The sequence below is a fragment of the Apodemus sylvaticus genome, chromosome 18 (genome assembly GCF_947179515.1).
Source record: "Apodemus sylvaticus chromosome 18, mApoSyl1.1, whole genome shotgun sequence".
Classification (NCBI taxonomy): Eukaryota; Metazoa; Chordata; class Mammalia; order Rodentia; family Muridae; genus Apodemus; species Apodemus sylvaticus.
In genome coordinates, this window is record NC_067489.1 from 51,285,408 (window position 1) to 51,308,671 (window position 23,264).

Below are 23,264 nucleotides of genomic sequence, written 5' to 3' on the forward strand. Positions count from 1 at the left end.
CCAAGAATCAATAACATATCAATGTTTTCAACTATCATCCACGGATTCCACCATGTACAACTCTCTCCAGTGCTAAGTGTTTTCAACCACATCAATCTACCGAGGTAATAATGTACCTGGCAATACATCATTACTGCATGAACCAGCAGACATATGCTGATGTTATCAATTCCACACTAAAGAAAACCATGAAGTGACAATGTGGCCCAAGGACAGAAACTGCTGACAAGTAAAAGAACAACTCAAAGGAGGAGCAATTACAGAAACGTGAAGTACTCCAAATATGCAGTTGATGAGATGCCATAAATAACAGCCAGAGAGTCGTGTCCCCTCTGTGAGTGTTTCTCACCGTCCCTCAGTTAGAAGTGCAGGGTCCAGGAATAGCTCTTTCCTTTTCAGGTGATAACTGGTAAGTATCATAAAAGAACACCAAACAAGATTCCAGGAAGCAAACTCATCTTCACTGTTTGTAAAATCTTATGCTAACTCTAAAACCACACAGTGATTTGACAGGCACAGGCAACAACAGACCTATTTCATTTACTGAAAAAGTTAAAAAGGTACTCATATAAGTCATATAATATCAAGGCAATCAAGGGTGTGTGTGTGTGTGTGTGTGTGTGTGTGTGTGTGTGTGTATGCATGCATGTATGTATGTATGTATATAAGAGAGAGCGGGGAGGGGAGCACTTGTCTTTGCCAATATATTATCCACATATTCCCATAAGAACCCTGAGAGAATAAATGACTTAGTGGGTCTGTCAGTGTGTCTGTCGGAAGTTTGTGAATTCTTTTAGTTCCCAAATTCCATGCATATCTTCAGGCAAAAAAAAAGAAGACAGAAAAATGTAAAATTCTATCAACGCACTAAAAACAATCTAGAGTCTGTCACAAATGCAAAATAACATAGTAACCGAAAGTAACTAACATCAAGAATATCAAGACAAAGATTTGGCTCTGGTGGACCAGAGAAGCCCTGCTCGCCTACTGATAGTGGTTTTTTAAGACAAATAAATGGATAGGCCTACGAGTAATGAGTACATGCATCATAATGCATTCTTTTGGTCTTATTTCTTTCCATAATAGAATCCCAACCTTTCATATTGGAGCTCTCTTAAACCTGGAACACTTTCTACATGATTAGATGTGAAACCTGGAAACTGCTAGCAAACCCTTCCATCCACATCAACACATGGAGCAGCGTGGTGCACTGGACAACAGGCTTATCTTACCGTAAAGCTCTTGGGCCAAAGTACATAAACAGCTCCTTCCCTAAGGTTTCCACGCCACTGTATGCACATCCATTAAAGAGTCTCAAGAATTTCCAGCCAGAATCCTTAGCATTCATTCGATCAGCCTAGTGGAAAATAGAAACATATTTAACACACACACACAGTCACACATGCAAACTCTAAACACAATTACAATGCAATTATTAAATCCAGTTCTATTATGCCATGACCAGGTTCATTCCTAAAAGAAAAATGACCTCTAACAATAATGCAATCATCTATTTACATATATTTTGTCTAACTTTATGCAGTCACTGGAAAGGAGAATGGCCATTTTTTTAATTGGAAAAAAAAAAGTCACTGTAAATAATTGAGATGACCTTTTACAAGACTATATTATGTGTGTGTACATGCATGAAATTACAGGAAAGCCACGAGAATTGTTATAAAGCTAACAGCTAGACTATAAAGCCTTCTACTTCTGAAACTATATAGAATCAAGTTCCTTGAAAGGATATTCAGTTTGGACTGCTAAAAGTGATGGCTAAATTATGAAAACAGAAACTTTAACTGTACTGGTGAAGTTTTATGCAAGTAAAGAACAGTTAAGTCAAAAACCCACAATAAAAGAGAGACAGCCAAGCCAGCTTGTGGCACAAGGACAATTAGGAAAGCTAATGAGTAAGACTTCCTCCTCCAATGGCTTGTGGGAGACTTACAAGTCTGGCATCCAGAGTAGGGAGTCTGATTCAAGATCTGTCCCATAATGTTAATATTATGAACACAATATTATTAACAAAAAGAAAAGAAAATTCACTTTCTCCTCAGCCTTCCCAAACCAAGCAATATAGTTAGAATTGCAATTCATGTAATCACAAATATAATGTGAAACATAAAAATAAAAGTTTTTTGTGGGGGAAGTTACGGAATGGAATTTGCTTTAGATACTGATAAAGTTTGTTTTCTTAAACATGGCAGTAGTATAGTGTTTCTTATACCCATCTTTAGTGTTTAGACATATTTCATAGGCATCATTTAATGAACTCAAAATATAATAAAAAATTAAACATAGATAGATAGATAGATAGATAGATAGATAGATAGATAGATAGATACATAGATACATAGATACATAGATATATAATAAGATAAAATAAGGGAGGATGGAGAGATGGCTCAGTGGTTAAGAGAACTTGTTACTATAGCAGAGGCCTGAGATTGGCTCCCAACACCTAAAGCAACCTAATAACGAATCAATTCTAGGGGATGCTACTCTGTTTTCCTAGCTAGTGTGTGAGCATACAGCACATACAAGGGGCACATGCATAACACAGGTAAGACACTCATACATACAAAATAAAAATAAATACACTTTTTACAAAAGATAAAACAGGCACAGATGATAACCACACATTGTAAAGACTTTTGATATTATTTTCAGTGTGCTTTAGTGTGTATGTGGCAGTAAGGTGGGATGGTGGTGGGGTGGTGGATTATTGTACTGATCCTTTGGAGCTAGAATTATACACATTTCTGGGGCGTCCAGTGTGGGTACTGAAATCTTACTCAGGTTCCTGTAAGGGCAGCAGGTGTTCTTCACTGTGGGGGCTTCTCTCCAAGCCCCAAGGTATAGATTTTAAATTTTGAAATTTTATTTATGTCCATCTATATGAGCTTAGACACATAGATTTGATGTTTCATCCAAACCCACTGAGGTTGGAAGAGGGCGTCTGGTATCCTTTCCCTCATTCTGTCTTTTATCCCTTTAAGACAGAAGTCTTTCCCTGAACCTGAAGCTTGAGTTTTCTCAGCTAGGTTGGAAAACAGCAAACCCCAAAAATGATTCTGGCTGTGCCTCCTCATGCCTGGGCTACAGGCACTAGAAGGGAGGCTCAACAAGGTGGGTGCTGAAATCTGAGCTCTGGTCCGCATAATTTTGCACCAAATGCTCTAAACAGTTCCAGCTCTCCCTATGAACCAAAACTACACACACACACACACACACACACACACACACACACACAGAGAGAGAGAGAGAGAGAGAGAGATTACACATTAGTACACATTAACTCTTAATCTTGGATAATATCTCATTTACCTCTAATTTCATTTTCTTTCTTCTTAAAGGGCTAATGCTTACTGAAAAGATTTTGAATAATGAGAAAAAAACATCTCTTCAGTTTCAGGTGAAGCAATATTCTCTGACAATTTTTGAACTTTTGGCTTATGTGTTATTCTAAATGCTTAGTTGTAATGTGTCTAGTCTTTATTTCATTAAGTTGGTCTTTTTTTTTTTTAAAGAAAGAAACTCTAGTATTTCTGTCTGAGACTATGATATGTAGCCATTCTTCCACTATTCGAGGTCACAGTAGACATGGCTCAGGGCAGAATTTTCCCCTACCTGAAGTTCAAGGAACTTTAAAGGGTTTTAAGCCTGTCTTTTAACTTTGCTATCTGGAGCTTACTATGAAAACCAGGTTGTCTCATAAAAATCCTCCTGTCTCATCCTTCCAAGTGCTGGCTATTAAAGGTATGTGCCACCATAAAGGATTTCAGTCCTATCACTTGTATCAAGTACTGGGAAATTAGTTTCAGGCTCAGAATGACTGATAAACACAAACAAGCAATGCTAAAAGCCAAAGCCTTCGCGTTCTGCATAAAACACGGGAAGAACCTTGGGGACTCTAACATCAGGAATTACTTAGATCCTTAGAACTTCTAAATTCTCTTCTGTTTCAGAAATGCCAAGGACCAGCGTCTGCTTGGAGTGGGGTTCTGAGAGAAGGGGTGATTGTGAACAGAGAAAAAAAAATGACTGGATGTCAAATTGTGGGTCAAAATCAGAAAGCCAGAAAAATTCTAAAGGAGCTGTGTTTGTTCTGGATAGCTGCTTGAAAACCTTCTAAAAGAGCTGTTCAGCTCTCTAAGTAATTCTTGGGATTTCTGACCTCAGAAATCCTGCTAGGAAAAAAAAAATCTGGAAGAGCTATGTTCACTCTCTAGAGATCTCCAGATAGCTCAGCCCCTACTAGAGAAAAATTTTAAAACGGAACTATCACTTTCGGCTAGCTCATCTCATGTAGACCAAGAGCCCAGTTTTTTATTTACATACCAATTCAGTTATTAATTCCAGGTTCCCTTTTGATTATCCTATGAATCAGCATCCTGTGACCTTCGCCCCTTAATTCTCAGGACACAGCAAGCACTTTTTATTTTGTGTAACATTGCAAAAGAATTCAGAGATCTGCTTGCCTCTGTTAAACACAGACAATAAGCTACCTGGGTGGGACCCTACCCTGAAATTACTATTCTAACTATGTCTGGACCTGAATTCGCTCTATCCCAGGCTGACCTGGAACCCAGGAACCAGCCTGTATTTATATCTGTCTTTTTATCTTTCTAACATGCTGGCTCATAGCGTAGCTGCCTCTGTTCCTTTAGGTCTATGAAACAATTCCTTATACATTTTATGTTGCATCCTTATATTTTTCATAATTGAGAAATTATATATTTTCGAACACATGCTTTTAGAGTTCTTTTACACAGCCTTAACATTACAGCATTTACCATTTTGCTGAAACATAGGCACACTCCTGGGCAGTGCTGTCTCTATTTTTATAGAATCTTTAACATTAACAGTGAAGACACTCCTTGGAGGAAAGTGAAATGTATACATTATTATACAAACAAGCCTTATGCCCATAGCAGCCACTGATACTCGTGGAGCCCCATGCCCTGCTGGTCCTGTACCAGGGACAGGAGCCATGTCATTCCACCCCCACTAAGGCCATGCTAGACTCTGAACAGAAAATGAACTCAAGGATTTACGAACGATTGATTATCAAGTACTAGCAAGGTAGGCTAGCGTACTCAGTGAAGGGAAAATATTCATTCACATCAGCTTTGTTTGTATAAATGACTATGTAACTGTCCTAAATCAATAAACAAGAAGAGTCTCACTTTTCTGTCTCTTGGAGTCTCTAAGCCACTTACATACCCTTCAAGCCAAGTATATACTACAGTAGCAGATTTCAAGGTAGGTTCCTATAGCAACCAATCAATAGGTACAAAGTTTTTAAAGCTAGCCAGGACACTTTTAAGATGATGCAATACAGAGCAGACATAGATCTATTATAAGTAAGTTTTATATAAGTATAGACTAGGCCATATTTTCAGGATCCCAGATTGAAAGTCTAACTTTCATTTTAATTTTTCAATCATAAAGTAATGGGTCAGAACCTTGTTTTTCCACCACTCCAATGTCAAGTACCTCTTATCCAGTCTTATAACTTCTTTATTAGTATCTGATTTTAACCATACATGCACTCTGAAATATTCTATTAGAGCTTCCAGCAAAGTGTCAGTGGTGAATCATATCCCATTTAATACACACACACACACATACACACACAAACACACACGCACATATGAATGCACAAATACACTCATACTCTTACCTGGCAGGTTCCTCTCATGTTAGATTCAAAGGAAAATAGCTACTTGTGCTTTGAACTCATCTGGCCCAATGTTCTAACAAGTTAAATATCAAACTTACCATGTACCCAATCAATATCTGACCAATTACAAATCCTTTCATAAGCTACCACATTGCTGCATTTCACCTTAGTATCTGAGTACCTATACCACATTGCCCAACCTCCCTTCCCCACATGGGAACTCACTTAATTGGATGGTTCCTACCACCAATCTACTCTCTGCCCAGACTTTTTTCCTTCTTTCCTTCACTTAGTTCTAGTTACCAAGGTTTATAATGGCTCTTGGCAAAGGTTCAGAGGCTGTCACAATACCAAATAAAATAGTCAATGAGTCCTAATTGTTTCATGTGAAGTCTCCTCAAATTGCTAAACTAACAGCTTTGACAAGAACTTACATCATTTACATAAAAACTGTAGAAGCCAACAGCTATGACAGTTCATGTCATTCTCTTTGCTCTGTCTACAACTGACATCCTCTGACAACCAAAGTGGTACATGACATCTAGAAAGACAACTCTTTCTACTAAAAATGGCCGATTCGTGGCTGTTTAAGCGGATTAGTTCATTTCAGAAAAGTTTATTGACTTCCCTGTATATTTCAAGCTGTGCACTAGAAGCTGGGCATATATCTATAAATAAAACAAATTGGATTACTCCACACTGTAGAATTTATACTCTAGTAGAGGAAAGGGCAAGGAAAGGAGTGGAAGAACAAGGATGGGGGGCAGGGGGGGCAGCAGAATGCACTTTTAAAGGAGGGGGTACCATAGTCTCATTGGGGAATTAGTATTTGATCAAGTTCTAAAAAAGGCAAGGGAGTGAAGCATGGCTTTGAAAAATGCAGTAACAACACAATTCTTTTGTCACAGGCCAGGGTGGCCAGGGCACAGAGGACCAGTGGGATAAGTGAGATTTGACATATAAAGGAAATCTGATTGTGTAGCCTGAGGGCCAATTTAAGGAGTGGCTTTTTCTCCATAATGGAGTAGAACAATAATATGACCTACATTAGTATTTTAAATGCACTCAGTGGCTGCTAGAGAGAATTCTGGCCGAGGGCGCTCAAGGTAAAAGCCTGAATATTACTGACGAGCCAACTGCAGAGATCTGGCTGAGAAACACAGGCATCTGGATCAGTACCATGGAGCAGTACTGAAAATGGACATGGTTTGAAACAAATTTTGAAAGTCAAACAAGTATTTGCAGACAAATTGAAGGAGGAACAGGAGAGTCAGAGAGCCAAGAAGATGATGAGTCTGGGGCCTGAATAATAAGAAAGAAAAGTTACATAGAGACCTGAGGGAAGCAGAGAGAAAAGGAAAAGCCGGTTTGGTTTTAAGGCATGTTAAAGTTGAGGTATCTCTTAGGAAAAACATCAAGCAGATAAATATGGGACTCTGGAGTTTGGGAGATAACTGAGCTTGAAGATATAAATTCTGTTTAGTGTTCTGCAGAGAAACTGTCTTAGAACAGTGGTGTTAGATGAGATGGAGGGACTATGTGCAGATAAACAACACAGGCACAGGGTCTTGGGTCCTCCAGGGTGAAGCTGTTGGGAGGAGGCAGAACCCGCTAAGGCTTATGATGTCAGGAGAGGAGTAAGGAAAGCAACCGGGGAGCAAGTGGGCAGCTAGCAAGGCAAGAGCAAAACCCAGCAGGTGGAGCATGCCGGGAGCATCTCCCAAAAGCTTTTCAAGGAAGAGGACATATCAAACCCAGTAAGACAGAGTCTGAGCCTAGACCCTGGCCGCCGCCACACAGCAGTAAGCCACAGCAAGAGGATAGAAGGATGGAAAAAGCCTGATTAGAGGCTATAAGAGGCATATATATATATATATATATATATATATATATATATGATCGTCGAGAACAGGACTGGCTGCACAAGGCCAAGCAAATTCACAAAGCGTATAAAATCCAGACATGGGGCACGTGAAAGGAAATGGAGACGGTCAACTTTTTGCTCGTTTTGGGATGACTCATGTCTGCCTATGGCTGGCAAAGACGCAGTAATGGAAAGCGATCGCAGAGCAGCTGCAGTACGTTTGTTTTTTTGTTTTTGTTTTTGTTTTTTTTTTTTAAGAGCAAGAAGGTTCCAGGTCACACACAGTTTAACGTCAGGATGGAGGGCAGAGGGTACAGGTATAAATGGGAGTCCGTATGAAGTCATGCATTGCTATTTATCTGCTGATTGATTACGTTCTCTGAGTAAACTAGGAAATAAGATTATCCACTAAGGGAAATGCGGGCCCCGTAGGGATGTGGACCCTCAAAAATCACACGCAGTATATGATGATGTTACTCCACTTCATCGTTCTCACATTGAAGCCAATACCCTCATACAAACGTTGTCACCAGCCCCATCCTATCATCTGAAATCTGCCAAGAGATATCTATAAAAAGACATGGCATTAAAATCTCACTAGATAGCACACAAGGCACTCCTTATCCCAACTAAATCTCATTAGTTAATAGTCCTAATGTCACTGAAAGAAAATGCTCTGATTTAACTAGATAAGTCACTTATCTAGTGACTTGTGCTTAGCCACGTTTAACTCTCCCGATATTTTTTGATCATGTAGATTCTGACAGATGTTAGCTTATAATAAAGACAACTGCCCCACCGTTAGAATATTTTAATTCAGCAGTAATGTGCCACTGTTTATTGTTTTAATTGAAGAATCAAAATATTTTTAAGTAAAATTCACATCTAATTTTTACTATCTTTTAATGCTAAAACAGTATATGATATATATTTCAAAAGGAACCTATAGAAAATAAAGGGGCAAATATGAGTTTTAATGGACAGTATAGCTCCATGTATATACTATAAAGAGCACCCAGAACACTACAATCAGGGGGTTATTTCAACAATATTTCTTTTTTTTTTTTTTTTTTTTTTTTTTTAGTTTTTAGTTTTTCGAGACAATGTTTCTTGTATGTAGCCTTGGCTGTCCTGGAAATCACTCTGTAGACCAGGCTGGCCTGGAACTCAGAAATCTGCCTGCCAATTTCAACAAATTCTTGTTCCTTGTACCCCTAAACACACACAGGGGTTCTACCTGGTTAAAAAAAATGCTTATGGCACACACACACATACACACACCCCACACACAGTAATAATCCCTCAAGGCAGTAAAGGTTGTCCTAGAGCTCCAATCAGTACATCTACTTTTAACTATCAGAAACTGTCAAAAGATCTGAACATGAAAATTTTGTCCACTTAGTATTATAAAGCCAAGCCTTGCTGGCTCGTCCTTCAAACCTTTATGAACACTGGAATACATACTTATTAACGACTCGGACCATATGTCCTTGCAAATCAATTCTGCTGTGCCTAGGAGGAGGAATCCAAAAATATAAAGGCCAATATGCTTAAAATGCATGAGACCATTATATATCTTCACGCAGCTGTCAGTGCGAAGTGAAATATGTTGTTGTGGCTGAGAGAGCCTCAGAAAGCCTCACACAAAATCCTTAAAGGTATAATACCTGTCTCTCTTGCTCTACTGGTATTTTATTCGATTCTCCATAGCCCAAAACAATATACATTATGACATCAAAGAAAAAATTGAAAACAGTTATGAAATTAAAGGTTCTACCAGGTTAAAAAATGCTTATGGCCCAATGAACATCCGAAGTATAATGTAGGTAGAAGCAGAAGGGCAGGCCAAGGGATGACAGAGATGGGGAAATATTTATTTATGGAAAAGCAATGACCTGAAACTATCAAATGACTTCAGCACAGCAGAAAGTCACACAGCCGCTGATGCTATGACCTTAGCTTGAATATGTTTTAAAGAATTGTCTTTTTTTTTAAACATGATAAGGTATTTGAGAATTAAAGTGAAATGCTGATATAGTTCCTTCGTTATATACATAGTCTGTAAACCTCTCTTTCATATATATGCCTGTGTGCACATGCATGTGTGTGTGTTTGTGTGTACGCGCGTGCACGCACGTTTGCATAAGCACACAGTCTAAACTTTCTGGGCTTTAACATTTCCCTATTTGCCTACCTGGGGATCTGAATAATCTTGAGGTTTTCTGCTGACCACACTTAACAGAGGTTTTCTTAGCCACTACCATGTACTTATTATGTGTCTGTGACTTTATTTCTCCCCTATCTAGATAAGTTCCCTGGGGAAAGTGACTCTGTTTAGCTAATATCCCCAAGGACTTTCCACAATGTCTGGGGATATTTGTAACATTTGTGGAATTAAACAGGCCTGTTGTCCCTTCCTCCTAAAACCAGGACTGGATTGAAAATATAGAACTTCTGTCTCCACCACCATGCCCTTATTATAATTACCATAACCAAAATTTCTTTCAAAAACAAAATAAGAAAAGAAGAAGAGAAAATCAATCTTTTATTTCCTAATTATGTTCAGTAAAAAACACAATTCCCATTACTATCAATTTCTATATAGAAGCTAACGTCTATACTCACTCCCTCTCTACCTACATAAGGTAGAGAACTGTATACTCCATGGGCTCTTTTCCAGTCAGATTGGCTCATGGCTAGCAACCAGTCCCAAAGAACCCCATCCCGCTAGGCCTATAGCTTCTGACAGGTCCATTTGGCATTCAAACAATGGCTTTAAAAAGGACTCAGATATTCCATTTTTGAAGGAAAACTATATGTAAAGATTGTTTTTTTTTAATTTGGGTTATCTGTTATACAGGCGCTTTTCCCAAGACACTATCATTTTAAAATAATCTACTATACATAACACTCAGGACAGACTGAAATGTCACTTATGCTTGAGTATGTATCACAAGCAGTTTCAGTGCTTCTTCTGCACCATCTCATTTTATGAGCTTCTGCGTACAGACTGGGCAAGGCTTTTGCAATAAACCTAAGACATTTACAAGATATTCGCTTGTCCTGCTGTGGAATCTAAGGTTATCACCTCTTTCTATAAGCTTCCACTGCCCAGACAAATTCAAAAATTAATTTCCAGAAGGCTATTATCTTTGCTATAACTATACGCAATTGCCCAATATGTACTTGACTTTCTCATGTTGACCCTTATAATCCTGTTACTGTGTTATTTGAACATTTGAACCTCTTCTTTCTTTTTCTGAAATAGAGATGAAAATCTCCGTTGCCACAATTTTAAGTATGATTGAGTAGGGTTCACCTTCCCATTTTCAAGTGGCTTAATAATATGAAATCTTCAAAACAACATATATTTTCAGAGACAGCACATGATTTATTGCACTGATTACCATTTATCTTGCCTATCCATGGGTGAACTGGGAAGATGAACTTTTCAGAGCAGAATAAGACTTTTTCCTAGACAAATGTTTTGACTCTCATTTAGTTACATATTGTTGTCACAGAGAATGTCCTATTCACTTTCATAGTCTCAGTAATATATGTTTTTAAATTATAGGTCACTTGTCTATCAATCTCAACCCTCCAAACCCATAATTTCAAAAATGGTTCCTAGGATCCAAAATAATGTCTTCAGGACCATGCATGAAAATGTGTTCTATACCCTTGAGGACTTTTGTGGAGTCTAAATACTGTGTCTCTCCTGATGATATAAAGGATCATACATGCCTCATAAAAGAAGACATTCTAACATACTCTAACAAAATTGGGTCTGCTGAGAAAGTTGTGCTCCAGGAAAAAGAGGGGCAATCACAAATGTTTATTTTGCTAAATACTAAGCTAGGAGTTTTCAGGTCCTCTAACTTAATCTTGATCAAATAATGCAAGATGTGAGTATAAAGCATCTCCAGATGAGGATGTAGCAAAAGTAAAGATAACCAGATGTTCTTTACAGCATCTGGAGCAGTGTTGGATCAAAGCTACAACAGCCACAGACACTGATGACCCCCATCTGAAGAAAAAAAATAGAACTACTACGTTACCCTTCATTTCCTGAGTTCAATGGGTGTTAGTAATGACTTTGCATCCCTAGGAAAGTCATTATCAGTATCCACTTAAAAAGGCAAGAAGTAGATGATGCATGCTCTATAAAACATATAGGAAACCCATTTGGATATTTAATTAACTCATTCTTTCAAATAAAGGGCAAGAAAGATATCTCTGTGATTTTTTTCTAATCTGAACAAGGGGAAACTTTTAACGTGGGTCATCTGTACTTTGACATAACAGATGTTTCCAAGTGGCACATACAACTGAAGGTTCATAACAAGTTGTAATAAGAGACTCCAGTTAGACTCTTAAAAAAATATTTAGCCATTTAACATTATCCAACGTTGGCTTTTCTCTATCCATTCAATTTATATTTAAATTCCTACTTTGTTCCTGATGCTCTAAAGGATCATATAGATGATTAAATGTAGGTAACATATGACATATATGCATGAAATCTTTTGGAATCATCACAATAATCAGTGCATGTTTCAAACTGATAAATGCTTATAAATAGACTGTTTCATTTGTGTGGGAGGAGATTAAAAACATGTGCAGATTATACCCTGATTTCACTAAAATATCATAACCACCCAACAATTACAATTGGTAGATTGACTCTTCAAAGCTCATTAGCCGGACATGTTCATTTGCATTCTGATATTGTCTCCTATCACAGGGTTCCACACGCTCCAGCAGAGTTTGACACAGTGCGCTTACACAGTTGCTTAGTTTTAGCTGGGAAGACAGTGGGCCACAACGTAGATGTTATACAGTGTGCGGATGACTGTCAGATGCCAAGATCTTCTACAGAGAGTATTCTTCCAAATAAGGACCAGTTGTCACAAAAGGGGAAGAATTAGTGGCTTTTCTGTGGGCCCTAAACTAGAACAAAGAGAAGTGCTATATGATAAACAGACTAAGTAGTTCACTCTAACAGTCGCTCCCGAGGTAAGATATTTTATGTTGGTTTTTGGAATAATGATGATCTTAAGTTTGAATCTTTTATTTTAAGTGGCCACTTAATATTTCTTTAGCTCTCCTTTGTTATTTTTCATATTTATTACACTGTAAAGAATACAGTATGCAATTATTTTTAAATGCTGCTTTGAGAAAACTAATCATTTCAAGCCAGTAGTAGAAACATTAAATAGCTTTAGCTCTTTGGCAAATATGCCTAAGAAACCAGGGATCATCTGTTACAATAATGATCTTGCTAGAAGTTTGTGACAATGGTCCATATTTTAATGAAATTTAATATGGATCCAACACTGCTCTCAAAGGCAAAACACTGTTGATATTTATAAAGGTTATTATTATGCTTTTTAGATCAAAGGCCCAGAAAATGAAGCCACAACAGAGTATTTAGGATTCTACTGAAAGCCACATTATTAATTCCATATTGATTTTCAATCCAATGTCAATGGAAGCAGATCCTTCCTTCTAATCGCACAGCTCTATTCCAATAATTAGTTCCTCTTTCTATTAAGGCATTCTCCATAATAGCTTTAAATGCAGGGCTATTTATTTGTGGAATATAGCTTAGTGAGTATAGTGTTGCCAAGTGAATCTAATCATTGCTCAACCATTAATAAAGCACTTATATTAGGCTATCTAGATGCACTCTTTGGTGCCATCCGAACACAGAAATGAAGAGAATTATCAGAGCAGATAATTGACTGAAGTGAACAAAATTTAAATGGTGGAGGCCACTGCCAAAACCCAAGGTCATACTTCTTCAGTTAATAAGGATCACTATCACACATAGTGCCTTATGGCATACATTGCAGAAACCACGCTATTACTGAATCTTTTATGACTGAAAGTAGCTATAAAAGTCTGAAGGAAGATCAAACCTTGGCCCAACCCCTTACTGCAAGGGACAGTGCTCATTGATTTAAACTCACCTAGAGCCCCACACTCCTTATCCAGTAGCCTTAGGTTTATCTTTATTGTAGAATTATCCTTTCTCATGACTAACTGCATTCATGTTTTGTCACAGATGATTAAAATAAATTTAAAATGAATTAATAATACTATTTCCTCTAAATTCCAATAAGGTGACTATTTAAAACAAAATCTTGGTTTCTTGCAATGGGAATCTTTATTTTTATAAATAGTAACTTTTCATGAACAAATTTTTATAGATAAAGCAAGTTTCATCTTACCAGTAACTGGCAAAGAGTTTATCACACAACATTGCTATTGAAGGACATAAATCATGGCACCAATGAGAAGGTTCATATCTTAGGCACTGCTCAATGCAACAACATTTATTTCTCAAACAGTGGCTGGCTTGTTTCACCTAATTTCTACGACCAGCATCTGAGCCTAAGCGCCTCACCTGGGTCACTGCAATACCTACTTGAGATTTCTTCCCATATTTTCTTCTTTGATACACAGGGTTGTAGCCAAATTGTAACTAAATCTTACTACCACCCCAAGTTTCTTTCTCTTGATGCCCAAGATAAGGCCTGGAAGGTGACCCATTTGAGACTGCTTAGCAGGCAAAGGCATTCGCCACTAAGGCTAAAGAAGTGAGTTTGGTTTGGTCCCTGGAACCCAAATGAGGTAGAAGAAAAGTTGTCCCGACTTCCACATGTGCTGTGACACACACACAACTACATTCAGCCACACAAACAATACACACAAAAATAAAATCCTCCTTGGCCCTGTGAAGGCTCAACAGATGCCCCAACAAATGGAAGCCGAGATGGGGGGAGGTGGGAGTGGGTCGGGTGGAGGCACATATACTTGGAGGCATGGGGTAGGAGGAGGGGTTGGGGGTTTTCGGAGATGGGGGAGACCTGGAAAGGTTTCAGCATATGAAATGTAAATGAAGAACATATTCAATAAAAAATAAATAAATCAAATCCAACTCCGAAAACCAAAGTCCCACTTGTGGTATATGGAGTTCTTATTAAACCCATCAGGTTTAATATCAGACCACCTTCGGATCTCAGTCTTTTACATACACACTGGTTTTCTTTCAGGCCCTTGAACACCATTCTTCTGCATATATGGCCAACTCTTATCTCAGGAAGTCAAAATCTCCTTTGCCCCTCATCTCAGGAACTCGAAATCTCCTTTGCCCCTTCACATATCAGCTCTGTTACCTCCATCGGGAGACTTCCCTGGTCTCTCTGAATTTCCTAAGACAGAACCACACACTTCCTCTGAAAACCTATCACTTTGTACTTCTTTACATTTCCCTTTATTGAATGGCCGTGCATTTTCCCAGCGACAACATAAAGACAAACATTTTCACCCTCCTGTACGTTGAGAGTATACAAAATTTTGCTGAATGGGTGATCTCTGTCAACACTAATACTTTAAAGAAACCATTAACATAGATCTCTATAGTACTCAGAAATAATTTCAAGAAACACAATAATTTAAAAGGAAAACAAAAGTACACAGTACTTGCTGACATGCCAAGTCAAAATAAATAGAAGCATAACTGTTAAAAGATCCAAACCTTTTTCTTTTTTTTTCCCCTATCACTCAGCTTGCAAATACATCTTCCTGTTTCTTTCAAGGTGGGAGCATATGCTTATTTCATATCAGGCAACTTCTTTCCTAGAGCAAAGGCTAGCTTTGAGAGAGCTTTGAGGGAGCATTGCAGAAGAAATTGAAGAACAGCACAATATTGCATGTATCCATGAAATACAATTAACCACAAATCTAAAGGGCTTTAAAAGCCTGGTCGTTTAATCAGAATATTTTTAGTAGAGTTCTAAGTTCTTACCAAATGACTATCCAGCCATCAGCAATGTATGCCTGAGTGGCAGGCTGTGCTACAATTTGCTTTCAAAAGAAAGAAATTCACTTAAGGAAACCAGAACTAGCTTTTACTGCCCCTTCATTAGATGGCAATATTCAGCTGAGTGAGATTTTAGTGCTAAATTTTCCATGTGCAACGTTAGAATTATATATTACTCATCAACTTCAAAGTTTTGGGTAGGAAAGAGGCTAGAATTCCATGTTACAAGTTCAGTTTTGCAACGTGAAAAGAAAAACATACCAGACCTTGCACAAATCTGATGATATCGTCAGTGAATGTAGACGGTAAACATCAGAAAGCATCTTTTGTTGATGGCCTGTTAACAGGATTGTAACAAAACACCGTCCATGGATCTAGCACTGGCCCTGTTAGCCTGCTTCTGGCTAGGACTCATTTCTTGGGTAATGTAAATGTCGGGAAACACAGGCTCTAGGCCACGGGAACCAGAGTAGATTGGGGATCCCAGAACCTGGGCAGTGTTTTTACTCCACTTCCCGCTGCAACTTCCAAGCAGGGCACAGGACTGACTTACCGAGGTAGCGACATCAGCCGGAGAGGCTGCAGTGGACCTGGCAGGGCCCACTAGGCTCTGCAGAGCTGTTCCCCACACGCCAGTCACCACTTGTCCCGGTAGCACTCGTGCCCGAATTTTCTCTCCATTCAGTTAACACCCTGGCCCTTCCACCATCTCTGTAGCCCGCCCGGAACCCCTGCTAGTTTCAGGAACCCCTGGTAGTTGCAAGACCTGACTGGAAAACAATCAGGCAACTTCACTTTCCTGCTGACGCAGATTGGGCAGAAAGGAAGTTCAAATCTCCCGCGCGCGCGCGCCTCCCAGGCCCCGCCTAGCCTATGCCTCGCCCACCAGAAAACCCCGCCCATCTGTGTCCAGACCCCGCCCAGGTGGTGCGGACTCCGCCCCTGGAGCCCTGCACCGGATGGAACTCAGGGCTCTGCAGGTCTCACACTTGTCTGTCATCGATTTTCCTGTGGAGTCAGTGCACAGTGAACACTGCTCACTGTAAGAACTCAGGAAATTGGGAGTTGAAGACTAGAAACTACGTTCGAGCTACTCAGCCCATACTTTTTGAACTGAAATAGATCACATTAAAAACAACGTCAAGTTTGTGGTTTTATAAAAGCCCAGCACCCTGCTAAAGTGAAAGTGGAAAAATAAATGTGGAGATTTGTCTAGTGGCTTTCCAGTGTAGGGCGATGAATGGTTACATTTGTCTACATCAGACTCAGGTCTGTCTGGACTCTATATTCTGTTAACTCAAATTCATTTCTGATCTCTGTCCTTTGATGGAGGAAAGCCTGAAATAGTCCTTTCCCTTTCCCCTTTGTATTGTTTATTGCTATCTAAAGAATGATATCATTTGTTAGTTAGAAGTTTCTGTGAGTCAGAAGTTGGCAAAGTCCAGCTGGGTGGTTCTGACTCCACAGTTCTCTAAAGGCTACAAGGTAGGTTTGGTTGTAGCTACTGGATCCTCTTCCAAGAGGGTTCATTTACATGGGCTGGTAGCAGGAGGCCTTAAAGTTCTTGACATAGACCTGCTTAGCTGTTCTCACGATGTTGTGACTGATCACGCCAAAGGAAGAACTAAGTTACAATACAACTTATTACCTAGCTGCTGCTCTAACCTGTGAGTTACAAACCCTTTGGAGGTGGGTTACAATCCCTTTGGGGGGTCAAATGATGCTTTTACGGAGTCACTTAAGACCAATGGAAAACACAAATGTTTATGTTACAGTTCGCAACTGTAGAGGCTGGAGAGATGGCTCAGCAGTTAAAAACACCAACTGTTTTTCCAAAGGTCCTGAGTTCAAATCCCAGCAAACACAAGGTGCCTCACAACCATCCCTAACAAGATCTGACTCCCTCTTCTGGCATGTCTGAGGACAGCAACAGTGTACTTACACCAAATAAATAAATATATCTTTAAAAAAATCATAACAGTAACTACTGTTAAGTAGTAACAGCTTCTGTGTAAACAGTAACTCATTTTTAAATTCTACTCCCAACACTTAAATGACTTGGATCTTGTGATGGCTTCAATGAAAATGTCTCCCATCGTCCTAATGGAATAGCATTATTAAGAGGTATGGCCTTGATGAAGTAGATGTGGCATTACTGGAGAAAGTATGTCACTGTGGAGTAGGGGCTTTGAGGTCTCAAATGCTCAACCTATGCCCAGTGTGAACCACATCTAGCCTCCTACTGGCTGTCTTCAGATCCAGATGTAGGACTCTCAGGTCCTCCAGCACCATGTCTGCCTGCATACTGCCATGCTTCCCACCATGATGATAATGGACTAAACTTCTGAAACTTTAAGTCAGCTCCAATCAAATGTTTTCCCTTAAAAGAGTTGCCTTGGTCATGGTGCTTCTTCATAGCAATAAAACCCTAAGACATTGGGTCAACGTGATGTCTCAGAGAGTAAAGGCACTTGCCACCAAGCCTAATGACCTTAGTTCATGCCTCAAAACTACCTAGTGGAAGAGGAGAATCAACATCTATCTACAAGGTGTCCTCTAATCTGCACATGTGACTGTGGCACTGTGGCATCAAGTAGTCCTCAGGTACACACACACACACACACACACACACACACATACATAAATAAGTAGATTTAGAAGATATTAGAATCCTAATTATTATCATTGAGTCTGATATCTCTACTAAATTTTTCTCTCCACCTTTGCATATGTGTCAAATATGTAATCTCATCTTTTGTGTTATGATATAGAAGGGATTCCTCACTTGATATAGTCATCTGATCTATATACCCAGAACTATTAGCTAAGTTTAAGATTCTTTAAAGATATCTAATCTTACATATTTTATATTTTGCTCCCCCCCAAAATTGATGGAGATGCTTTGTATTCTGAATTCTGGGAGATCTCTTTAAATTCCAGAAATTTAGTTCTACTTTCTTTTCCCAGAATAGAGTTTGTATTTTCCGTGTCTTTTTTGTAGAAATTTCAAAATTTTATCTATCTATATGTCTTCCTATTGTCTATGAATCTATCTATCCATCTATCTATCTATCTATCTATCTATGTATCATGTATCCATCTAGTCATAGTATTAGAGCCAATAGTATACCTATATCGAAAGGGAATTGATTAAATTGGCTTACACAATTTAGAATAGGCAATCCAACAATGTCTGTCTTCATACCAGAGAGGCGAAGAACTCTTTAGCTTTTTTGGACCACATGAGGCCAACTATTTCAGCAGTCCTAATCTGATACTGAAAACCTGGAGGAATCCCAGAGAGTCACTGTTTTTGAGTCTGTGATGGAAACCCAAAGAAGCTGGGTTCTGATGTCAGTGAAGATGATATCACTGCAGCAGCCGCAGTGGCAGTGACAACATTAGAGTAGATGAACTAGCCAACAAGACCTGAAGGCAAGCTGTAAACAAGCAAAAACTTGTCTCTTGAACTTTCCTACATCTAGGCCACTGGAAGGTATTGGGCACATTTGTGGTCAATCTGCCCATTTCAAAAAACCTAATCAAAAGGAAAAAAAATCGCTCAAACGTATTTCAAGAGGCTTATCTCATGGGTCATTCTAGATCTTGTCATGTTGGCAATAAGTATTAACCATTTATTTTTCTGAAATGGGGTTTTGTTATGTCGCCCAGGTTGTCCCGGATCTGTTAATGATCCTTCTTTAAGGTCTCCTAAGTGTTACATTCATTCATGCACCATAAATGCCTGGAAATATTCTAATGGTTTGCCCTTTTACTTTTTTAAAACCTTCCTTTCCATTCTAGTTCAGTGAAACCCCCTTGAATTTTAAAGAATAGTTAAATGGTCTCCTCTTGAAATCTTTCCAGATATAGTTAGAATGAGTCTCTTGTGTTATGCAATTGGTCCTTCAAAGTATTCACCAAAACATCTTTATATTTATTTGTGTATACAGTGGACCTTCATAAGAACAGATTCCCATTCCTTGATGGCAAGTGAATATCCTGCTCAAATTTTTGTTTGTCATAGCCCTAGAATGCTCTTTGGCACAAAATCAGCATTCAACAAATATGAAATCCAAAAACATTTGGATTTACTTCCCTAAATACCTTTCATGTTAGCTACATATATTTTTTATATATGTAATATTATTTGTTTGAAGGTAGATTTAATGTTTTCAAAAGCTATTTCTAAAATTAATGTTATTGAAATTAGATAATATATAAAATTATTCTTTAATATATCTGCTTTATTAGGGAGGCAAACTAGTAATGTTGGCTTGTTCCATCTTCACAATAACATTGAGGTATAATCAGAACAGATATCATTATTTCACATGTTAGGAAATTGATTACGTTGATTAATTTTGATTGTTCAGTTCACTGGATTAAGAATGGCCTAGGAGATTAGGAACATTCACGTCTAAATGTGTCTGTGAGGGTATTCCCTGATCATGGGACCCTGATGTCATCCATAGCTTAATTCATTATTAGATTCAAAATTTATTAGACTATCAGGAAGCAATGAAGCTATATAAAGTAGGGTCTGATTAGAGGGTAGTAGGTGGTAGGTCACAGACAGTTTGTCTTCCAAGGCATGTCTAGCTCTGGTCTGCTCCTGGCTCCTTACTGCTTCTTGTGACATCATCTAAAGTGCCTCCTCCACACCCTATTGCCACCATGATGGTCTGCTCAAGCACAAGGTCATGTAACCGTGGATTTGAACACTTTAAATTAAAGAGAATGGAAGGCTTGAGACGTGGTTCAGTTTTTAAGAGCAATTGTTGCTCTTGTGGAAGATCGGGGTTTGATTCCCAGCACACACATGGAAGCTCCCAATCTATAACCCTGATTCCAGACATGATCCTCTCTTCTGACCTTCTTGGGCAGCAGGCATCCACATCTTGTATGTGCATCCATGCAGGTAAAACACTCATACACATAAAATAAAATAAATGAGCCTATTTAATAACTTTAAACTATGAGCCAAAACAAATCCACTATCTCCCAAGTGTCTGGTCAGATATGTGTCCTGCCAACACAAAATGTAAGTAATATATGCAGGGACAAATACAGAAAGAGAAATTGAATTTTCTGATTTTTTTTAAACCAGAATTCTTTCACTTATAGTCATTGGTCAAAAAACAATATCTAGAAACTGAAGAGATGGCTCAATGGTTAGGAGCACCAACTGCTCTTCTGAAGGTCCTGAGTTCAAATCACAGCAACCACATGGTGGCTCACAACCATCCGTAATGAGATCTGATGCCCTCTTCTGAGGTGTCTGAAGACAGCTACAATGTACTTATATATAATAAATAAATCTTTAAAAACAAAAAACAAAAACCCCAATGTATAACATATGAGGAAGGATAGCTTGTTTTATGGCCTCAAGTCAGTATACATTAGCTATACAGTACTGGCTTAAATTGTTCTTTAATAGCATACAAATTGGCTAAAAAGAGATAGATGGGAGCCAAACACAAAGAACACATTTACTTTGCAGTGTTTTGTTACTCCCCCACCCATAAAAAATGTATGTTTGACACTGGCTGTGGAGACATGTGGCTGTAATTCAAGTACTAAAGTAACCAAGGCAAGAGGATTGTGAATTCAAGGTCAAAGGCTAGTCTGAACTGCACAATAAGTTGGAAACAAGTCTGGATTACATAGTAACATCTTATCTCAAACAACAACTTAAAAACAACAACCAAGCAAACAACAAAAATGCCCCGCAAACAAGCACACCACAAACCAGACAAAAATGTGTTTTCTGTGAGGTATGAAGTCATACTCCAAGGTAAACAACTCCATAGTTGAATACTTGCAAGTAAAACCATTATATTGTGGTTAGAGATAATGACATTTTAAAAGTGCAATGAAAGGAAGAAGAGATCCCGTGTCACTTTATAGACAAAAATGGATATGGAAAAAGTATAAGAAAAGTTATTTTATTTTCTCTGGATAATATACAATCGATGAGCTTTCATTAAAAGGAAATACTCTAAAAGATCTGGGAATTGTGTGGCCTTAAGAAATGGGAGCCCCAGGCAAGTAGAAAGGTTAACTAAGGGAATTCATAACAAGTCTAAAGTGGGGAATGATGGGCTGTATTTGAGCCATGATGATTAATACAATAATGCCAAGCAGGGAAAAGATGGATAACATTGGAAAGATCACTAGCAAGTTTATTATAGAGAATTTAGGATAAGAAAATTCATTTCATTTTATAATACAAAAATTCCCCATTTTCTCCTAATAACGATCCTACTACATAGCTCCTAACATTATCAATATCCTTATTGATCCTAGTGCCAGGCAATACTTTCACACCCACTTTCCATTGAACATCCCTGTAATTCTCTATAGTCGAAACTGTTAGCGTCAGTTACAAGTGAGGGGAATGGGAATGGGAGACACAGAGGCCACATAACTTATTCAAGGTTATAGACTTGGGATTGATCAGGCGAGCTGTATTCAACCAGATAGTCTCAGCAATATCAGTTATAGTACACTGGTTCACAAACAAATGTTTTTATCAACAATTCAAATTGTTTGTTGGGAAAAAAATCTTTAATCAGCAACTCATGGAAATTAAGGGCAACCTAAAAGTCACCTTAGTGACTTTTCTATTGCTGTGAAGAAACATCAAAAGGAACGTGATATGCATTTTGAGGTCCAGCTGTGGTTCTGCAGCCTCCACCTCTTCCCTTTCAGGGTGTCCAAACACTACTCCACACCAGGCTGGAAGGGTGAATCAGAGTCTGGAAGAAGACCTTCTTTAAAGCTGTCTTTAATGAAGTAGCTCTCTTAGATAGCCTTAGCTTGTGTGCATAGCTTTATTCAGGGTAGTCTTGTATGCATATACTTTTTTTGGTGTGAACCAGGGGTAAATACAGAACTTAAAAAGTGGGAAAGAGTTTTCTGGGTAAACCAAAATCATTGTCTAGAGTATAAAGAACTGGAAATGACTCATTTGTTTAGAGAGGCATCCCAGGATCACAAGTACTTGCTGGACAGGTTCTTGGGTCAGGTTTGGGTAAAAGAAAGTTGGACTTATAGATCTGTCAAGGACTATTTGATATTCCACAGTTAGAGGATGTCAGAGATCTGACTCCCCCCATCACGGTTAGAGAAAGGGAAGCCTTTCTGGTAAAAAAAGAATCTTCCCTTTTGCATGGAGCTCAGAAGGGCTATCTAGTCATGGCTGACTGTGACATTAATTAGGAGGGTTTCCTCACAGAGAAAAGCACTTATAAAAGAAAGCTGAATTTCTTAGTGTTTCAAAGGGTAAATCATTGGTCATCATGTCAGGCATGGAAGTGAATAGCTTACAACCTCTCTCTAACCTGGAAATAGAGAGATCAGGACTGGGCCTGGTGTAGGCTTTGAAACCTGAAAGCCTATCCCCAGTGACACATCTCCTCTAACAAGAAAACACCTCCTAATCTTTCCCAAAACAGTTCCACCAACTAGGGACCAAACATTTAAATGTAGAACCCCTTTGGGGGCCATTCTCATCCAAGGCATCAGAATGACTGGCATAGTACAGGGGAACTGCCTTTTACATAAGTAACTTGAATATATTTACAAGTGCATACCATCCATTCCTTCTCAAAGGTCTCTTAGTTTGATGTCTGAATCAAGAACATTGTCATCAGTGAGAATTATACACAGGGCTTTTCAGTGGTATTTACTGGAAAGACTCCAATTCCTAAATATTAAGAGAAAGTTTTAACATTAGACTAACAGAAAAACAGAAAAATGCATAGTAACAACAATAACAAAAATCACATTTAGACACTTCCCTTATTTGACACAAACCCACAATGTTGTGAAAGAGCAGATGAGTTGATTTTGTTTTCTGAAAGAGACCAAAGGTGTTT

General features: G+C 38.6%; 1 protein-coding gene across 3 annotated transcripts in view; it reads right to left on the bottom strand.

Annotated features, from left to right (window-relative positions):
* Positions 1-16,206, bottom strand: part of Neil3 (nei like DNA glycosylase 3) — a 52,366-nt gene extending 36,160 nt beyond the window's left edge. For 2 of the 3 annotated variants that reach the window (XM_052162451.1, XM_052162449.1), the window contains exons 1-2: positions 15,935-16,206; positions 1,233-1,357 (exon numbers count right to left, since the gene is read on the bottom strand). Coding sequence is in view for 2 of the 3 variants with exons in the window: in XM_052162449.1 (XP_052018409.1) it covers positions 1,233-1,348 (116 nt within the window). In the remaining variant the exon portion in view is untranslated. The remainder of the gene's footprint in view (positions 1-1,232; positions 1,358-15,934) is intronic. The other variant, XM_052162450.1, reaches the window with a different exon arrangement.
* Between the last annotated feature and the right edge of the window lie 7,058 nt (positions 16,207-23,264).